This window comes from Cyphomyrmex costatus, unplaced genomic scaffold (assembly GCF_001594065.2).
Source record: "Cyphomyrmex costatus isolate MS0001 unplaced genomic scaffold, Ccosl1.0 scaffold2359, whole genome shotgun sequence".
NCBI lineage: Eukaryota > Metazoa > Arthropoda > Insecta > Hymenoptera > Formicidae > Cyphomyrmex > Cyphomyrmex costatus.
Genome location: NW_017276432.1, coordinates 132,543 through 152,813, shown reverse-complemented (window position 1 = coordinate 152,813; position 20,271 = coordinate 132,543). Strand labels below are relative to the sequence as shown.

At 32.4% G+C, this 20,271-nt stretch overlaps 1 protein-coding gene across 1 annotated transcript; it reads right to left on the bottom strand.

Moving 5' to 3' along the window:
* Positions 1 to 3,435: 3,435 nt before the first annotated feature.
* LOC108774159 (BRD4 interacting chromatin remodeling complex associated protein) lies at positions 3,436 to 17,984 on the bottom strand. Its single transcript, XM_018540196.1, has 15 exons — positions 17,878 to 17,984; positions 17,298 to 17,467; positions 17,038 to 17,118; positions 15,385 to 16,953; positions 14,411 to 14,662; positions 12,613 to 12,717; positions 12,283 to 12,393; positions 11,683 to 11,830; positions 8,622 to 11,038; positions 8,052 to 8,462; positions 7,656 to 7,865; positions 6,998 to 7,548; positions 6,664 to 6,907; positions 5,605 to 5,707; positions 3,436 to 4,782 (listed from the first exon to the last, which is right to left on the bottom strand). The coding sequence occupies exons 2-15, from the start codon at positions 17,400 to 17,402 to the stop codon at positions 4,028 to 4,030; spliced, it is 7,062 nt and encodes a 2,353-aa protein (XP_018395698.1). The 5' UTR covers positions 17,403 to 17,467; positions 17,878 to 17,984; the 3' UTR covers positions 3,436 to 4,027.
* Between the last annotated feature and the right edge of the window lie 2,287 nt (positions 17,985 to 20,271).

Here is a 20,271-nt window from a genome sequence, read left to right as displayed (position 1 = left end):
ATATTTGAAAAAACAATTATTGACTATGAATATATATTGCTTTGCTTATTTTTATACAGTTTCATTATGTCTTGGAATCTCAGAGCATTAATGAATAAAATATCATTATTTTTCGCAATAAATAATTTGCAGAATTGAGTTTTTCATTAACATATCAGATTATTAATTAATATTTTTATAAGACTAATTATTAACTAAAAATTATTAAATTGCCTGCCAATTTAATACATAACATTACTACTTTGGTCCTACTCATGATTGCGTTTCAAGACCGAAAAAGATTTCGACACGCGGTTTGCAGAATCAGATATGTATATAAATTCACATAGAAATATTTAAGTATAATATTTAAGCTAAAATCTGCTTCGACCGAAAAATAGGATTTCTCTTATTTAATTAGATTATTTTAGATTTATTCTCATCGATCTATTTCAAATTATAAAAAATATCGTTTTAATATCGCGCTATTCGGTTCGTGGAAGTGTTACATATCTCGCCCAATTTCTATCCTGTTGAGAGACGTGATGAAGCAGACGATCTAGGCCAGGAAATGAAACGCGGAAATAAATTGCGTCAAATATGTATTCGTATAAATCTGCGTGCATAAAAAATATTTAAACGTAATAATAAATAAATACAAACATAATAATTATAATTTTCATTGTTCTTTCGAATTATAAACTACATCCAATCGTGATTTCTATGTTCATACGAATTTACAAAATTGCGACGTTTGGCATTTAATTTAATTCTTCTCGAGCAATTTTTCTACACTGGAAGGAAATCGGATTTTCATTAGACTTATACTGGTTTCGATCCTTGACCTAGGCACTGCTGTTGTCCTTAATAAATCCAAGATAAAAACGAAGTTAGTTCTCATTAATGATGGAGAACAGTCGAGAAAAATATAGATGCTTTGTGAAAAGATGAAATGATGACAATTTTTTTTAAGTACATAGTGCACAAAGTTTATGTAGGAAGGTCCAAAAGTTTCCAACCCAAACCACTTCGAGATGTTGAAACTGGATTTGGCTTCGCCCATCAAATGGTCCAACAACTATTGTTATTATGTTACTGTTACACAGCCGCATCGCTTTATTTCAAGTAGTGTGGTTTTAATCTTAAGTTGAAATAGACGAGTTGCGTAATTTGTCAAAATATTCAAAATCAAGTATTGTGCTACGATCAAATTCTTGACCAAAGAAGGTCTTGTATCAGTACACATTAAATGACATTTAAATGAAGAGTATGGAAATTCTTCTCCATCCTATTCGATCGTGACAGTGGATCAAATTATTTAAATTCGATTGATAATCTTTTGAAGACAATTCGACCCGAGTCATCACTCCAGAAACAATCGATCTTGTGAAGACTGAATTGTTAAATTTTTTTCTGTTGTAACAAAGAAATGAGTAATAAGTGCGTGAAGTGTTGTCGTGAGTTTTTAGATAGATATAACTTTAACTCGGAACAATTTTTGGAATCAATTGTTACTAGAGACGAGACTATGGTTCTATGACCCTCTATTTAAAAAAAAGTCTATAGAATGGCGAATAGCTTCCGGGGGAAGCATCTCCACGTAAGATTAGGGTCACAGATCAACAAAAAGATTATATGATAGTTTTTCGGGATTTTCCCGGGGAATTTTCTTAATTGATTACAAGGAAAGGAACACAACGGAATGTAAGATACTACGCAACACTTCTGCACCGTTTTGGACCTTACTACGTCATATCAGCTTAAAAAACTTCACGCAATGACTCATTTCATTAAGCACATCGACGCTCTCCAAGATACAGAACACAGGATTTATCACCCGATCACCATACTCGCGCGTTGTCTTATACAGTACGCTCGTACTAAATTTCGTTATTACTATTTCACTTGCTGTTTGTCTATATTATGTAAAAATAATTCAAAGTAGTATATTGTAAAAGAAATCAGATTGGATTGTATACAAGATTGTATAATTCTGTGACACATATAGTACTATGTTACAAACAATGATACCTTTTTTTTTAAATCTGAGTATATTGAGATAAACGATTGAAAAATAAAATATTCTTTAAATTATATTTATAATATATTATCACTGTACCATTTGTCTTCACTCTCGTCAGCGGTTGTACCGTTAACAGCTTGTTAACATGTAATAATTGCAAACTTGCGAACACGTAATCTGAACTCAGCAGACAGGGATGTAGGATGATGTACATACATACATACATATATACTCGTGAAATATCGGCAATTTATTAGGATCAAAAGAATTTCAATATATCCAAACTTTAAAATCTGTGAAGAATTAAGTCACGATTGCCGTCGAGAGTGTAATTGAACATTATGTATGTACAAACGATTATTATTCCTTAATGTAATACATTACATAGTTTCGCATGGTTTTTTTCTGTATATGTCAGTCTTGGATTGCTTTTGCCAGAAAGCGTTTCGTTTCCGCTGTCTCCAGAGAGTTGTTTTATATATATGTAGAAAAAGAATATATGATTGCGCGCTTGTGCGCGTTCACATAATAAAACTTCATCTCGCGAAAAATGTCATGACTGCACTTTGCAGAAGCATCAGTTCGTTAAAAGAGAAAGCAGAAAAAAAATCCTGGAAGCGACTGTTCCTTAATTTTAAATAGAATATTTTGTATAAAATATCGTACGTAAAAATAAAAATAAAATCATACATAAATCATAGGAATGTATGCTGATCATTTCGATAATTATATAATCATTCTCAGTTGATCCAACGTAATTATTATGTGATTATCCTTTTTCCACATGCACTCTCCAACTTTCATCATTTATCCACATACCTATTACGAATTTATATGTGATGTTAAAAAAAAGTTTTAAAATTCTATATTATTTAGAAACTTATTTAGAAACATTTTGTCTCTTTGATTTTGCGTCTTGACATTGAGACTGCATGTCAAATAGAAATAAATTTAAAATAACCCGCATAATTGTTATCTATTCCCTTTCTGCTTTTTGTACAAGATGATTTATTATTGGCAGTACAAGTAATTTGTAAAGAATAAATCTAAGAGAAAATTATTCTTATTCTATAATTTTTATCAGACTATTTACTTCTGAGAATATAGTCTTGTGAAAAAACTTTATTCGACATTTACGATTTGTCTTTTTATAGGGGACCATCATCTTTTGCATCGCCAATAACGGATCACCTTGTATATTGTATTAATTTAAATTTCGCATTTTCCACGATTTTACACGACAGTCTTTTAAGCTACTACTTTCTCTTTGCTTTTCCCATATGTTCCAATGATGATAGTGTTAATCATATAATGATGGTAATATGATAATAATAATTCTGAGAATAAATCTCAATAACAATAATACAAATAATATTATCATAATAATAATAATATACCTTAAAAATGTATGTACAATATTCACCGTCCCATTTTTTAAGTATCATAAGATTCGTCTACAAATACTACAGATAAATTGGAATAAGTTGCTTTAAATAATTACTTTTTACAAAATTACATTACAAAGGCATATTGAAAAATCTGAGCGAGTTATCTATCTAAATCTATTCACATATACAGCTGCTAAAATTAGACTTACGCGGTGGCTCTTTTTTATTACAGCTAGACTACTGGAAAGTATACATGTTTGTATATTATGAATAATTATTGCCATTGTAAAACAGAATCTTTGATGAAAATGTTCAGTATTATACTACACATGTATGCGCGATCCAGTTTGCCTCTGCTGAATAACGTATAAATAAAATAAAGTCACTTATGATTTATACAAATAATTTAGTAATTATATCTGTGTGCTCTTCGAGATATGCAGTATTGGAAACAGTCTGCTCAACATTATTACTAAAACATATAGTTCCCGTGATAGGGAAATAATAGATCTCAATGATGCCCACAAAAACCATGAAAAATCGATTTATAGTTTCTCTAAAAATCTTAAGACGCATTAATTGAATGCTTGATTCAACTATCAACTTTCACTTCTTAACATACTTTACTAAAGGAGGGTCACGAGCCTAAAATGCTGCGGACTGCTTGGTCCAACGCAGTGTCTTTCGAGTCGCCAGATTGCGAGGACGAACTACCATTGCCGCTGCCTGATAGAGTGTTCGTAGGACGTTGCTTAAGATTAAGAATGCTGTCAATGGCAGACTGTACTTGCGCGTTGATTTCGTCATGTTCGTTACCGGTATTTCCACTTTCGCTACTTATTACAGTACTGCTTGAACATTGCGTCTGCGAATGCAAAGCCAATCCATCCAAATCAGTATCCTCTGATAAATCCCGTTCAAGATTAGTGGCACTACACCAACGCCTATCAAAGGACGTATTTACATCCTGCTCGCAATCGTCCTTTATAATTGTGTTTGAAACACCGGGTACATTTGTATTTGCAACATTCGTACGAAGACACTCGCCGTTTGCTCGTGTTCTTTCAATTTTTGATGATCTCGTAACAGCGCACACACTACTACCACTGTTATTGCCGTTTTTACACTTCAAAGTGTCTGCAGTAGATGGATATACACCCAGTTCTTTCTGGATTTCCAGCCACTCGTCGTAATCGCCACTATTATTAGTACTACTTGACGACTTAATCACTGGTTTGCATTCCATCTCATCATTTGGAAAATCATCTTCTAATTCGCGCTTTACAGATACATTCATCAAAGGTGACGATGTTGTTAGTGTTGATTTAGTCTCCTCCATAAGGCCAGGTTCAACTTTTGGCACCAACGGTTTTTCTTCCTTCTTAAACTCTTCTGTAATTTCATATTCGTAAGATATGAGAAATATATTAAAAATATACGTTTTAAAAAAGAAATTTGTGCTTTTAAAATATAATCATTTAAAATATACCTATATGTTCATAAAAATGTAAAAGTAATCATGAGACATAAATAAAAAATATAATAAAACAAAATAGAACAATTAAAGAGCTAAAAGTTAGTTATGTAGAGAGAACGTTTAATTTAAAAATAAAAATAATTACAAACGTTTCGACGCCAATCGGATCATTCTCAATGTTACAGTAAATACATTATAATAGGAGTAATAATAAGGGTAATGAGCCAAATACTGAACGCAAGAGAAATTTTCAAATTCAGTATAATATAAGTATAATATAAAATTTAAAATTTAATACAGACGTTTCGACTCCGATCGGGTCATCTTCAATGTAACAAAAATAAATTATAAAATTTCGGTGTAACTAATAAATACATTATAAATATAAAATTATTGGAAATCTATAAATTGTTGCTTCATAATGGTATTCTCGTTTTTTTCCTTATAATGTTACATATCAATACATAAAAATAGTTAAATTGGTTGTTGAAAAATTAATAGTAGAAATGCAGTAATAATCTTACTAAATAAAATGTTGAGAGTCAATGGATAAAAAGTACGCAAAAAAGTTAATTATGGTGATACACAGTAGTTATTTTTTAAAATTCGTTGGAGCAAGATTGAAATGAAGTAAAGAACAAGTGGTCTCGATGATGTCAAATAACGTAACAATACATGTAATATTTATAATTCATAATTATATCGATTTAAAAATAATTGATAACATGCATAATTACCGCTAAGTTTCGCTTCCTGTTCTCGTAACCTATTGAGAATACTTTGTTCTTCAGCCACAAAAGTCCTATCAATCATCATCAATTCTGATGTCCTGACTTCGCGCTATAAAAATAAATAAATGATGTCAAGGGCGATATGAGTCAAAAAGATATTTGTTCAAACAATAAGACATTTAATTAGTTCAAGACCGAAATCCTTCGGCGCGCAAATATTTAGGAGGGGAGATATTTCAGATTATTAGAATGGGGACATTTAAAAATCAGATTATTAGAGTTGCGTTGCAAGACCGATAATTGTTCGGCGCGCAATTTGGGGGGACTACATATATTAATAGAACGTTATTTCCTACTTTGGATAAATATTGCGAAGAATATCACTACGTCGACTCGCCATCAGAGGTCTATCGATATTCGCAAATTCTCGTAAGTCTGAGACACACGTATATCTCTTTATATAGAATCTCGATTTAATAACTTATCAAGGCGTATAGGTAGGCTTCCACTACAATGCCTTACTGATGAGTCCAGTAGTGGAAGCCGGGAAACGCCAAAAATTACATGATATTTTTCGCAATATATAATATTAGAATATAAATTATCAGATTTAGATTTTAAATTGTAATTTGACTCTTATTCGCCCTGTTTAAAGTATTAATTATTATTTAATTAGTCACTACTTAATTTAGACATTGCTTAACAATAATTCACCTTTAAATAATTAAATAAGATAATAAATAAAAAATAGATAATAAATATAAATGTGTCGTTATACAAGTTCACGCTATAATTTTAAAGATGTTAATGCAGCGATAATATTAATTATTTATGTCGGATTGATCAAGCAATGATGAATTAAATAAAGAACAAAATTTGGAATATAGAAAATTATTTTGTATAATTTGAAATTAAAATTTTAAGTATTTTAAGTATATATCTCAATTTTATTTTTCATGTACAATTAATGAGAAAATGACTAGTTGTAAAAATTTATTTTAATATATATGTTATATTAAAACTTTAATTTAATATGATTATTATATAAGTGAATATTATCCATACCATGCTTTCCATTAGGAGAAGATACGTGTATTTATTTATCATACAGTTGAATTTGCTTAATAAATGCTTTGCTGTCTCTTCAAATATTTCATCCGCTTTTGTTAAATCCTTGGGTCCTAGTACTTGTTCATTTAAACAATGATATCTTACTAAGCGTTTGCAGGCATCACGTTTGCTTGAGAAAGGTGTATTCATATCCGGATTGGTTGCACCATTTTGATCAATTTTTAATTGTTGTTCCACTCTAAAAGTATTAATTATATAATTAAATATCAATATCATTAAATGTTGGAAACTGATATTAAATGTAATAGGAACATATTCAAATACATACAAATCACTGCGGTTCAATTGTCTACAAATCGGGCTAGTCGCACGCCTTTTTACGCCTTGCCTTGGGCTTATTAAGGGATTTGTATTGCTATTAGGACTGACAAGTTGTTTCACTGTACTTCCGTTAGTATTTACAGGACTCTGAATTCTTTGCGTTCCTTTGCTTATCATTCTAGGTGACGTTACTTGATTCGCAGGAGAGCCACTTTGCACTTGAATTTGAATAGGAGAAGGAAGTTCCTGCTTCACAGGACTTGATGTTTGTATAGTTGGTTTGAAATCTAATGGATCTGTTTGACACTGTGTCGATTGTTGTTGACACTGTATGCTTGATTGCTGCTGTGTTTGAATTTGTTGTGCGTTGCTCTGTAATTGCGGAGTTGCTACAGAGGTAATAGGCGGTGAAAAGATTTGTATGTTCGCAGAGGACGGATTCAATATCTGAGTCCCATGGTTTTGATAAAACTTATGCTGTTTAGTGTGCGTTTGATGCACATTCTGTGTCACAGTGTTCGATATACTTGACTGTTGTCCTTGCACATTTTGTGACATCTGTAATAATTATGGTTATAAAATATAACATTATGATATACAGTTTCTGTACATAAAATATATTCTTATAAACAAATATATATATGTATTTACAATATTCTGCTTACCGTAATATTGTTAATGTAGTTATTATTCGAGCTAGTCGGCATTGATACAGATGTAATTGGATTTGAAGTTTGAGATGTTGCTGACATAGTAGCAGTGGAAGTTTGTGTTTGTGTTTGTGCCGCTGATGTCTGATTCTTGAATGAATTTTGTGAATGTATATTTGATGCAACGGTTGAAATTACATTTATACTGAATGGTGTTTCGGCAGTCTATGCAGAAAAAAAAATGTTGTTACAGTAACAAATATTAAACAAATATTTCATAATATATTAGAATAAATTAAGATCTTAAAGAATTTATTGGCTCGTAGCCCTGTTTCTCTTTATTATAGTTTTAAATATTTCATATATTTTATCAGCGATTATATCTTGTTGTTACAATTTAAATATACTTACGCTATTGATAGATTGTGTAGTAGTGCTAACGACTTTTCCACAGGCTAATATCTTTGTCTGCTCCTGGTATAATTTTGTTAACGCCGTTTGATCATGTAACGTACCAGATTTTCGAGATAAAATAGCTTGGATTTGTGACTGAATGTTTTTCAGCGATTGCTGCAAATGAGCAGGTAGCTGAATAGTTTGTACTTTGTGTAGTACTGGACCATTTGAGGGAGTTGATACGTGACTGCTGGCAGAAGTCGAAACCAATGGACCATTGGCTATGATTTGAGTTGGTTCACTCTTAATAAGATTTGTATTATGAGATATTGTTATGTTTGTTTTATTAGAATGGTCAACTTTTTGTAAATTGGATGTATTCGTCGTAACCATTGTTGGTCGAGTAACAGTTATTGTAGACTTCGTCTAAAAAATAAAAATAGATATTTTTAATGAAAAATAAAATTAATAAGAGACAAATTTTGCAATTATAATATATTTTTAAAATAGAATCAACAACAATTTATATCGAACAAAGAATGGATAAAAGATTGAAAGATATAGAAATAAAATGTATTTACATACCTGTGAGTTTACAATATTTTGAGCAGAAACAGCAACTTTCTTTTTCACGACTTTCGCTTTCTTTGGTTGATTATTGCCTAAGTTTCTAATTTGTTGTTGATTTAAGTTGTCAATAAATTGATTAGGAAAGCTAGAATTTTGAATTTGTATATGTGGTGGCATCTGGGATGGTGCAGCTTGTACCACGATATTCTGAATATTATTTTGAATTGTTGGAGCTCCACCAGAACTATTTACGATTATTTGACTCGTTGGAGTGTTAATCTGAACTCCTTGCAAGTTCTGATTGCTTGCATCTGGCTCGCCAATTACTATCTTCTGTGTTTGATTTTGATTCTGTGTCTGATTAGTTGCATTTAATTGTCCAGATAAAAGTTGTTGCAAGAGTTGCTGACTGATTACTTGCATCTGACCATTCGCATTTGCGATTAACAGCTGATCGTTAGGATTCAAGTTTTTTAATGTATTTAAAATTTCGGGCGTAATTTTTGGTGCGTTATTTAGTATGTTCGCTGACGAATTTAATATATTTGCACCCTGGGATTCGATGTTTTGAGATTCATTTTGTTGAGTGACATTAGAAGTATTAGAAATAGGAGTGTTCGTAATCAATATATTTTGATTCTGATTGTTTGGGTGTGTATTGATTCCTTGCTGCATGATATTAGCAGAGTTCTGAGACTCAAAGTGATGTGCATTAACAGAAGAGAAGGTATTTGCTGTCATTACTTTCTGTTGCTGAACATTCATATTTTGTTGGACACTCGTGTTATGTAAAACAGCAGATGTATTTTGTTGTTGCAAACTAGTCATGACATTCTGCTGTGCATGAGCTAAGTCCTTGATACTTGATTGCAAATTTTGTTCTATATTTTGAACATTACCAGACGTATTTTGTAATACATTAATTGTGTTTTGTTGTATACTTGAATGTAAAACATTCATAGTATCGTGTTGTTGCATAGTGTTACAAGAACTTTGCTGTTGTAATATATTCATGGAATTATGATGAATGTTTGAACTCTGTAAATTTTGTTCAAATATTTGTTGCACATTTTGAGTTTGTACAGTTTGCGCAGTAATTTGTTGATTATGTTGAAATAGTGGTGATTCCTGCTGCAGTGTTAGAGTCTCTTGTTGATTCGTTTGCTGAAGACTATGATTAGTCTTAATCATATGGTCGTTTTGTGCTATTGAAGTACTAGGTAATGTACATGATTTATGTACATGTCGGTGGTGTGTGTGTTTTCCCATTTTTTGTCGTACATTTGTCACACAAGTATTCATGAGTCGTGCGTGACTAGACTTTTGTAGACAAAAATTGGAATTATGTTGCTTTGAATTTGTTTGATTTGCATTAGATATTCGAGAACTTTGAATGCCAAACATAGATGAAGATTTTGTAGATAAAACATCTGGGGTATTCGGAGGAGTATTATTGCTCGTTTGTGATAATGTAGGATTATTTTTAATTTGCATCAGATTTTGTACATTCATATTCTTTGACGTTTGTGTCTCTTGTAAACATCCGTGATTACTTTGAATGCAGAGATTAGGTACTGAATTGGTTTCTTGAGGAACATTTGTATTCTTTAGTTGATTAATCGACTTCGAACATATTTGACCATGATGCGGACTAGTAGCACAAGTAACATTTTGCGAACATGTAGAATTTACAGATAAAGCTTGATTTCTAGATGAAGGAGATTTGACGTATTTTTGTCTCTGATGAGTTGTATTTTGAGTAGACTGCGATGAACTTTGACTGAAAAATTGCGAGATAATCTGTGAATTTTGCCCGCTGCCATGGGTCAGAGATCGTATTAAAGCTTGCGCGGTCGCCGAATCTAATTCAGGTTGATTGGGTTCGGGGGTATGATGTAAAATAAGTTGTTTCCCATCCTCTCCAATTGATAAACGAAATTGTCCCGTTAACGAATTTTGTATAGGCATCTGAAGTTGGGTGACCAATTGATTGTTAGGCGACTGTGCTACAGAAGTTTGTGTGTTCGTTGTGTTTGTTCCAGGTACTTGAGTTAGAGTAGAGCTAGGAACTGTTCCTTGCGATGAAAGTTGGCCTAAAGATTGACCAGATGTAGTTTCGTTTTGTTGTACTTGACAAGGAACCTCGGGTTCAGTTGTCAGCTCAGAATCAAAAATATCATCGTCATCCCCGATACCCGATATCTTTATAATACGGGCGAGATCTAACTTCGGTTCGTCATCTTTCCGTTTGGCTTTCTTTTTCTTTTTTGCTTTCTTCTTAGGAGGCGGTAGTAAATTTTGTTCCGACAGAGGTTGCGTACATTGCGAAGTATTTCCAGTTGTATTACCAGATGTGACTTGTGAGATTTGCGATTGAGGACTTTGTACCATAGCATTCTGGATCACGATGGGATTGGTAGTTCCAGAATTAGCTAAAAATTTAATCGAATTGAAAAATATGATAAGACAGTAATATTTTATGACTAATGGAAAGATTGATAAAGACTAGATTAAATAAACATAAAAGCCACGAAACAAACAAAAACACCAATCAGAATTCCGTAATTACTGTGTGTGTGACCACAGACTTAAAAACTTCACGTTTAATTAGGATAACTACTATTAGATGAGGAGAAAATATTAAACAAGACATTAACATAAAAAATGATCTATATTCATAAATAAATAAATGCACTTATAATCTTTTTTAGTCTTATTATTCTTTTTTATGTGATTAATATAAATTAATGTCATAAATTTAAAGATACGTAAAATGCAATTTAAATGATTCTGCATGTTTCTAAATTTTTAAGCGTTTAATGTATTGTATATAAAATAAAAAAATTAAATTCTTATAACTTAAATTATTTTCGACATTATTTTATATGATATTTTTCATATAAATTATATAAATATTATTTTTTCTATATTTTATTTTTAAACAAAAAGAAATTTAACACGGTTTAAGAAATATTTGACGTTTCTGTTAACTTATTCAACAGATGCATTAATTGTATTTGTATGTGACATTATGATATAATCATAATTCATTTTATTAAAATATATGATAACTTACATGATGCAGGACTAGATGGAGTATGCCTTATTACTGGAGACGCAGTTGAAGGAAATCCATTTGGTACAGCAAAGAATGTAGGTGTAATCCCTTGCAGTTGCATACCTTGTGCTGTGACAACCCTTACCAAGTGTTGTTGTTGTGTTAACTATAATTAGAATTTAAATACTTAATTTATTTCTCATTTTATTAAATATTTTTTATCATACTATAATTTGTATACAAATATCTAAGACCATTATACATCATATATAAATTCTAAGTATCATTATTCATTTTATGTAAAATATATAATTTTTTATGACAGAGAGAATTAATTTTAACTTTATCTTTCAATATTGAAATTAATGCAAGTAAAATAATTGAATAAATATAACAAAAATTATATATATATATATATATATAGCATCCTTTTAAATTACAAATATTTATTAAAGTTTTAGAAGTAATTTTCATGACTCTTATACATAATAAGAGAACAAACATTTTCGATTTTTTTTTCAATAAAAATGAAAATTTTTTAATATTTGACAATTTAACAAGCGCTGATTATGAATGCGAATATGAAGATGTATGAGAGAGAATGAATGAAACCATCACCTGTGCGGTATGCGTTTGTTGCTGTGCGCCTGCTGGCGTCCTTAGTATGAGTTGAACGCCTCCCGGTTGTACGCCTTGCTGTACAATGACAGGTGCAGTAGACGGCAATACCTATATATTAAAGGGACAAATGTATAAAGCATAAAAGCAACTTCCTATGATAATAGAAAAGCATGTAAGCAATTATAATAAATATAAAGCATATTGCAATAACATCTCATATAATACAGCATGATATATATAAATTTTTTTTATGTAATTACATAATGAATATGCAAATGACAGACGTAATTGAGAATCAAATAGATGTATATTGTATTAATACAATACCTGATTCAGCAATAAACCCTGTGCTGTTGGGATCATTGTTGCTGTAGTAGGACTTGGTTGTGGTCCAGCAAGTACAATTTGTGGTTGACTCTGTTGTTGTGTTACCTGTACAAAAAATATTCTTTAATATATAATATAAATTTTATATTGTAAAATTTACATTAAAAAGCCAACAAATTATATAAACAAAATTAAAATAAATACTGCATTAAACAAGATTAAAGAAGCTTTTGTGTGTGTGTGTGTGTGTATAAATATATATACATATATATATAAAGGATATTTCATATATTATATATTTTATTGTCTAACTTTTTCACCGACAACATAATTTTAATTTTATGAGACTTTGAATTTTTAACTTAATAACGACTGAACAATTTTCATTTTGTGACACATTACGTTTTCTTTCACAATTCTTTGTTGCACTGACGAGTTGCTTCACTTATGACCATTATAATCAGCATGAAGTTACTAACAATCGGTCATGAAACTTTTTGCGAGCAACTCCATTGTCATGAAGAGATTGAAGCAAATATTTCGTTGATGCAATCATACAATCGAACTACTTATAACAAATTTAATTATGTCTGCAAATATATTTCATTACATCTTTTTAATTATCTGAGGATGGCCTAATCAGGAGGCCGAAACATGTCATAATTGTTCTGTATTGTGATTTTCAATTAATATATTTTGTTTTAATTTTTGACTATCATACATATTTGAAATTATTAACTGACTTTTACATGCCATTTAACCTATTGTTGTTTTTATATATTTTATACGGAATATATTTGATAAAATTGGACTAGATTAGATTAGAGATAAAGTATAGGTAAATTTATCATAGGGGAGAATGTCCTAAATCGGACCGTGTTTCAAATCGAACCTTTTTAATTTAAATAAATACGGTTAAACAGATTTCCGTGCTATTTATAATGTAAAGTCCTTATAAGACACCGAACATGTGACAGCAGTTTGGCAGTACTCTGTCATAACATTCATAGAATAAACGCAAATACGTATTTTCGGCTATTAAGCGAAAATTTTTTTTAAAAAGAAAATCTTTGTAAATCATTATTTAAAAGATGTTAAAAATTTGAACGGTAGTTGATTTAAGACAATTAAAGAATATAGAATTCAAAAATATCAAGAGTTTTGTGATTACTTTTGCGGTTTATTGTAAAATTTGTTCCAATAGTTCCAGAAAGAACCCGTATCCAAATCGGACCTATACAAAAAACACTAAAAAGACGAGTAAGCCAGCTAATTCATCGAAGAAATAAGGTTCGCCACAACCTAATTATAGTCAAGGTGATCGACCGACCAGATTTGATTTAAGGAACATTAAATCAATAAAATATCATGTGTCATCAGACTCAGATTGATGGAATTTTTTATTGATTTTAATTCTAATAATATGAACTGTATTTTTATCTTTGAGCCTTAAATTGCTCGTTTTTACTCAATACTAACAAAAATTAATTAAAATATTTTAAAATTCTATCTAAAAGTCCATAAAAATAGGAAAGGTCCGATTAGGAACTCATCGGACCGGAAAATGTATTTTTACATTTTCTATTATAGTTTGACACAGGTAAGAGATACGTCAAAATGGTCTGAAGCAAAAATGAAGGAAATTAAATGATTTTTCGAACGGAATCATTCGTTTTATGATCGGACTTTATTTACGCCTTATAGAGAACAACAATTGCAAATAGATCCAATTTAGACCACTCTCTCTTATATATTGCATATAAATAATTTAATATAGCAATTAAAAATAAAATCATACCTGATTTGTAATTGTAGTAGTAACTCTTTGTGTCTTTTGATGTTGACAAGTAGTTTGTTGAATTGGTGGTTTTGGCAAAATTTGCGGTGGTTGCTTGGTAGGCTTACTCGTCGCTATTTGTATTTGCTGATTTCCAAATAATTGAGTCCTAGTCACCAGCTGAGTTGGAGCAGATTGATAACCCTGTGGTGTACCATGAATTATTTGTAACACTTGCATTCCTTGTTGTAATATGGGTGTATTAGGCCTAACCTAGAACATATAAAAAATAAAAGATGTTTTAATAAAGAATTTAATCTTAAATTACTAAAATTGTATCCTTTTGCAGCAAATAAATAAATAAATAAATAAAAATGATACAGATTACAGCCATCTAAATATAACAATAGCTATAACAAGTTATGAGATATCATTAAACTAAATAAGATTTTCAACTTCTGATTGCAATAATGAAAATATTCCCATGAATATAAACAGGGAACGGAAAGTTATTTTTTAAAAGTATATATAAGTTTAAATTTATAACAAGTGTTACTGGTACTAGTTTCCAATTTTTAAAAGTAATTCGCTACATTACTTGAAAAAATAATTTTACGTTACTTTTTTAAAATCGACCACCAATCACAATAAGTGCCTAGGAGCTTTTTAATATAAGTGGCTTGTGTGTGTCCGTGTGTTTCAAGTAACGATAAGAGTAATTGCAAATTTCGTTACTATTCCAAAAAAAAAAGTATGTAACTACATTACCGTTACAAGTAACGAGTTGCTTTCATTCTCTGCATATAATACGTCATTAAATAAAACAAAATTAAAATATAAAAAGAAAAAATAAAATTATAAATATTAATGGGTATTCCAATAAAATCATTAAAATATATCTTACATTAAAACTACAGAAAAAAACTAAATTTCAATAAGGAATTAAAGCAAAGTTTAATGTCTAAATTTCTAAATTTTTTTGTAAGTATTCTTACCACAGGTGGACCAGGGCTACCTCCAGGTGCTGGGCTTCTATTGTTGAGAGAATTACTCCCGCTCAACAGATGAGGGCTTTTTGCAGGGGGATACGGGCTAAGTACAGGGCTCTGTATTTGGCTAACACTCATCGGACTCTGCATGGGGCTTTGCATCTGCATGTTAAAGTTACTGTTCGAAGTTGACGTGCTGACTGGGCTTGGACTATTCCGATTGGACTGTATAGAGTTCGAAGCCGGACTTCTAAGTAAAAGTCGATTAGGGCTAGGACTCGGCGTAGGTGGTGCTATATTAGACGCTGGACTTTTCAAGGGTATTGAAAACGGACTACCCGGCGAACTAATGTTTTGACCTTGAATATTTTGCATAGACTTAACAGTATTCATAGTACTGACCGCATTCGACGGTTGTGTTGTGCCTGTTAATGCGACTGATGCATTTAACCCAGGGCTTATCCCCTGTGAGTACTGTCGCTGTGGTTGAAATCCAGTTGACTGGGAGGAACTTAAAGAAGAAACATGACTCAATGACATGTTTGGTTCATTAGATGGGGATATATGTTGTACATTTGACGTCGATATATTTGATAAATTAGGATGCATTGTACCAAGGTGCGGTATGTTTGTAGTGAGATTCACGTTTGAAGCGTGATTCACATTTGCAGTGGTTGCATGAATCGATTCACTGGGAGTGCTTGTGAATATGCTGGAACTAGTCAAAGTTCCAGAATTAGAGATTTGTGAAATTGTTGAGATGTTCGAATTAGGATGTTGCGATATAGCAGAGTTTGGTACATGTGCTATATTTGATGATGCAACAATGTGTGGTGCAATAGTCTGAATGCTCTGTATAGTTTGGAATGGAAACTGTGCACTGCTAGAATTCAAACTAGTTGGCGTCAAACCAGTTGCCAGGGCATTTGCAGGTCGATTAAGACCTTGATTAACACCAGAATTTATAGTAGTAGTTAAATTTGTATTCGGATTAATTGTAGATAAACCAGACACACCGGAATTCGCGACAGTTAAATTGGTATTCAATGAAGTAAGATTCTGATTTACGCTCGATGAGTTTAGATTTGTCAAATTTGGACCGGTTAGTCCAGTATTTACTCCAGATAGCCCAGAATTAATATTCGAAGAATTTATTGTATTAAGCCTGTTTATCCCGCTATTTACTCCCGTATTAATGCTATTCAAATCTTGTCCCAAGTTGGACAAACTGTTATTAATATTGTTTGAACCAATGTTGGACGTTAGGTTGGAATTGATAGCACTTAAATGATTTAGGCTAGGATTTATCGTGGTTAGCCCTGTGCTTATACTTGGCAAGCCCAAATTCAGCAGAGGATTTGATGTGGTGATAACATTGGATGTGAGAGATGTAAGACTGGTATTTAGAAGTGATAGTGGCAATCCCATATTAAGGCCCACCCCAAAAGTGGGGGTGGCCGGGGGTAGGCCCATACCAGTCCCTGAGGGATTTATGGTACTCTGATTCAATTGATTCAACTGATTTACGTAGACTATGTGATTTCCAGTTGCCGACCCATTTCCTTGCTCTTGTGGCTGCAAGAATAAATAATGATATTAGAATAAATAATGATATTTTTTCAGAATGATAAAATGTACTTGCCAATAAAAATAACTTACATTATTTGATGGTTGTTGCAAAGCAAATGTCAGCGACTGGCCACTGCTATTCTGGGCTTGTAATTGTTGTAATTGCTGCAACTGCAATAAAAATAAGGGATTTTTTTTTAATGTGATGTATTATTAATTTTAACTTTTACATTTTTTGAATTTTTTTTAGATTTTTCAAATAAAATAACCGTACAAAGATTGAAAAGAAAGATACATAAATCGAGTATATGTAAGAGCATCAAATAACAAGCATTTTTACAAAATCTTACTTGTTGTTGGGTCAAAACAGTAACTGGATTATTATGACGCGCATTCGGGGAAGTTGTAGAGGATACTGAGTCCCCAAGAAGAGGGCGTGACTGAGGCTGCTGCATGCCCACGCAGCCCCTCTTTACTAAGGGTAGCGTCTAGCCACCTATCCAGCTTATTTGGTTCTTTCCTATTAATATAAAATAATCCATTTTATTCTTACAAGTTCAAAGAAATTTATGAGAAATTATTTCATAAAATAAACATAATATACAAATTATTGTAACTTTCAGTAATCAGATCTTGACTTGTGCAAAAAAATAATATATTTCTTAAAATACATATGAGTAAAACCAATAATAATTTAATATAAATACATCTAAAATATATTTAATAAAAGTATTCAGAACACACACAACATTTTATATTTAACAATAAAAATTTTATTGGAGGATTAGAGGAACATATATGTGAAAACACAACTAATAGGAAATAAAAACCCATAATGGTCTAAGTTGCATCTTTAATGAATATATTTATTATCTGAGAAATCATTTACTTATTAAATAAAATATATATATTATCAATATACATATTTACCAAAATTGTTCAACAGTTGCAGCGAGCAATATTTGCGTTTCGGCGCCACTCAACACGTCTGCGACCTACGTCTCCTGTTCCTGTCATGCATACAATTTCTTCCAAAGCTCAGGCAGCACTGTGTCAATTCTTCAAAAAACTTATATCCAAGTATAGTTAACGTCACCTTTAAAAATCTTGCTTTAGCACTAACCATTCGTGGCCATTATAGGCATTGCTTCGTAATACGTAGAAAGTAGTTCGAGAGAACTACTTTATCCATTAAAAAACAACTGCACAATTGCATTGTGGATATATCCTGACTTATATTTAAAGTGCATCTGCTGCAGGATCTTATCCATTTATAAATGTAGCGTTACTACATTTGTCCATGACAACACAGGATATACACAGAGAACAATATTACCAATACTTAACAGTATATAACAATTCATTTGTGTTAAGCGCTATCCCAAGTCCAGGAAGTAACCCACAGACATTATTGAATACTTGTCAATTGCCGTGAGTGCAATATTGTAACTTTATGCCTTTATTCACGAGATATCCACCGTTTTCTCTCAATAAAAATGTTTTTAACGTAGCTGTGCACACTAGGCTTTCTACTGGTAAAGGTTTTACTACCGATTTGAATCCTGCAAAGAAAAAGCAGAGACTTCATTAATCAGAAATCCAGTGCTTCGACGAAAATTGAATAGTCTAGACGCTCTTTGCGGATTTTATATCGCGACTAAATTGGCCTGAATCGCGAGATTCTCAGGTTCGCCTTGGGGGGTACGCGAGAGACCTGGGAAACGGTATAACATGGCACGAGCGGACGAGAGCCGCAATGTTTCGGGATAGCGATGATCTCTCCAGCCCATACGGTAATTCTACGGGGCTGGAAGATCCCGGTGAAACATTTCGGGAGGCTAGTACGAGAATTCGCCAGCTGGAAACATATTTTGAGGTTATAACTGTGCGCGCCTGTGTGCGAGATACGTGCCACACAAGCCACCAACACACGCATACGAATTGAGAATCACACACGGCTCACTCTCACTCATGGGTGCAAGCGGCGCGCGGATTGCACAGCACACAACAAAAGGCCCGACTGACAAGGCGTAAACAAAAGAAAACGCTGGGATTCGGGGTAAATCACGGGCTCCGGTAGGCTCGAGGATGCCGGCGTGCGACGCCGCGACGCGCGCGTTCGGCAGCCGACGCGCAAAAATGCGCGTAGCGTCGTGATGAAAAATTGTCAATATTACCTACGCGAACGCGGTTTTGCCACCCCGTGTTTTCCTCCTGGGAATTTTCACGCTCGCGCGCGATTTCTCTGCACGCGATCCCGCATTCTCCGGTGCGATCCGCCGCACCTCGTCAAGTAGAAAACAACGCACACGGAGCACGCGCGACGACGACACTCCACTGAAAATAATAAACTTTTCAGTTACACGACGGTACCATGTACGCGTTAGACTATACGGTGGCAACGGCCATCATGTATTTGTCAAGGCTGCCATTGGCGCGGCACTATAAGGCCCCAGTCTGCGCCACTGGTGGCGCCTTGCGTCGAGCCGCCGCAACTTTTTGCGATCACGGAGGTAGGAAACGAAAGACAGGCATGCGAGAGAACGTTCGGAGCGAAACCGGCGAAATAGGGCGAAAGCGAAATTCAACGGAAACGCGCCGATTTTTGCGCACTATTACACATGAGATCCCGTACTGTATGCGATCTAATGGAAAAAAATATATAGCACGCTGTAGACTTTATTTAAAAAAATTGCTAGACTATATTTCTAGTAATTTTACGAGTTAGTCCAATTTCCTATCAATATATAATTTAATTTTAATATCATTTTAATTTACTTCTTATTATTTATTTCATTTTTATGTATTTCCTTGATAAATTATTATCTTAAATTTTCCGTATTACAAGTTTGTTATTAGTTTTCCTTGTTTTTTTTTATACTTTTCCAAGTTTTACGATTATTTTCTTATATATTACTTATAAAGCTTATCTTAAAGTACAGTAATAAACACTGGTAATCATATTCCACTCTTATTTCAAGACCGTCTCAAATAATATTTTATGATACTAATAAAATCCTCTAATTAATTTGTGACATCTTAAGACTGTACTTAAAACAATCTTAAATACAAGATCTGAGATTATAAATACCAGTTTCATCTTCTTTCGATGCTTAGAACTAGAATAAAAAGGAAATAAGTCAAACAGACAAGGAAATAAAAAAAAACAAACAAGGAAATAAGAAAAAACAGACAAATTAAATTCGTTTACATTGGTACAAATAATACTACTCTTGAGATACACAAAAACAATGTTAGAGATTTGCGTTTTTTTTTCACTCTAATTATACTTATTAATCCTAAAAATAAATTGACTTATGCTGA

Bases quoted from the DNA above. Each gene is read 5' to 3' on its own strand.
- LOC108774159 (XM_018540196.1), bottom strand. From the start codon at position 17,402: ATGCAGCAGCCTCAGTCACGCCCTCTTCTTGGGGACTCAGTATCCTCT. The intron at 12,718-14,410 runs GTATGATTTTAT...TTTTTTGTACAG, and splicing joins CTACTACAATTACAAATCAG to GTAACACAACAACAGAGTCA. The intron at 7,866-8,051 runs GTAAGTATATTT...TTTTCTGCATAG, and splicing joins CTACACAATCTATCAATAGC to ACTGCCGAAACACCATTCAG.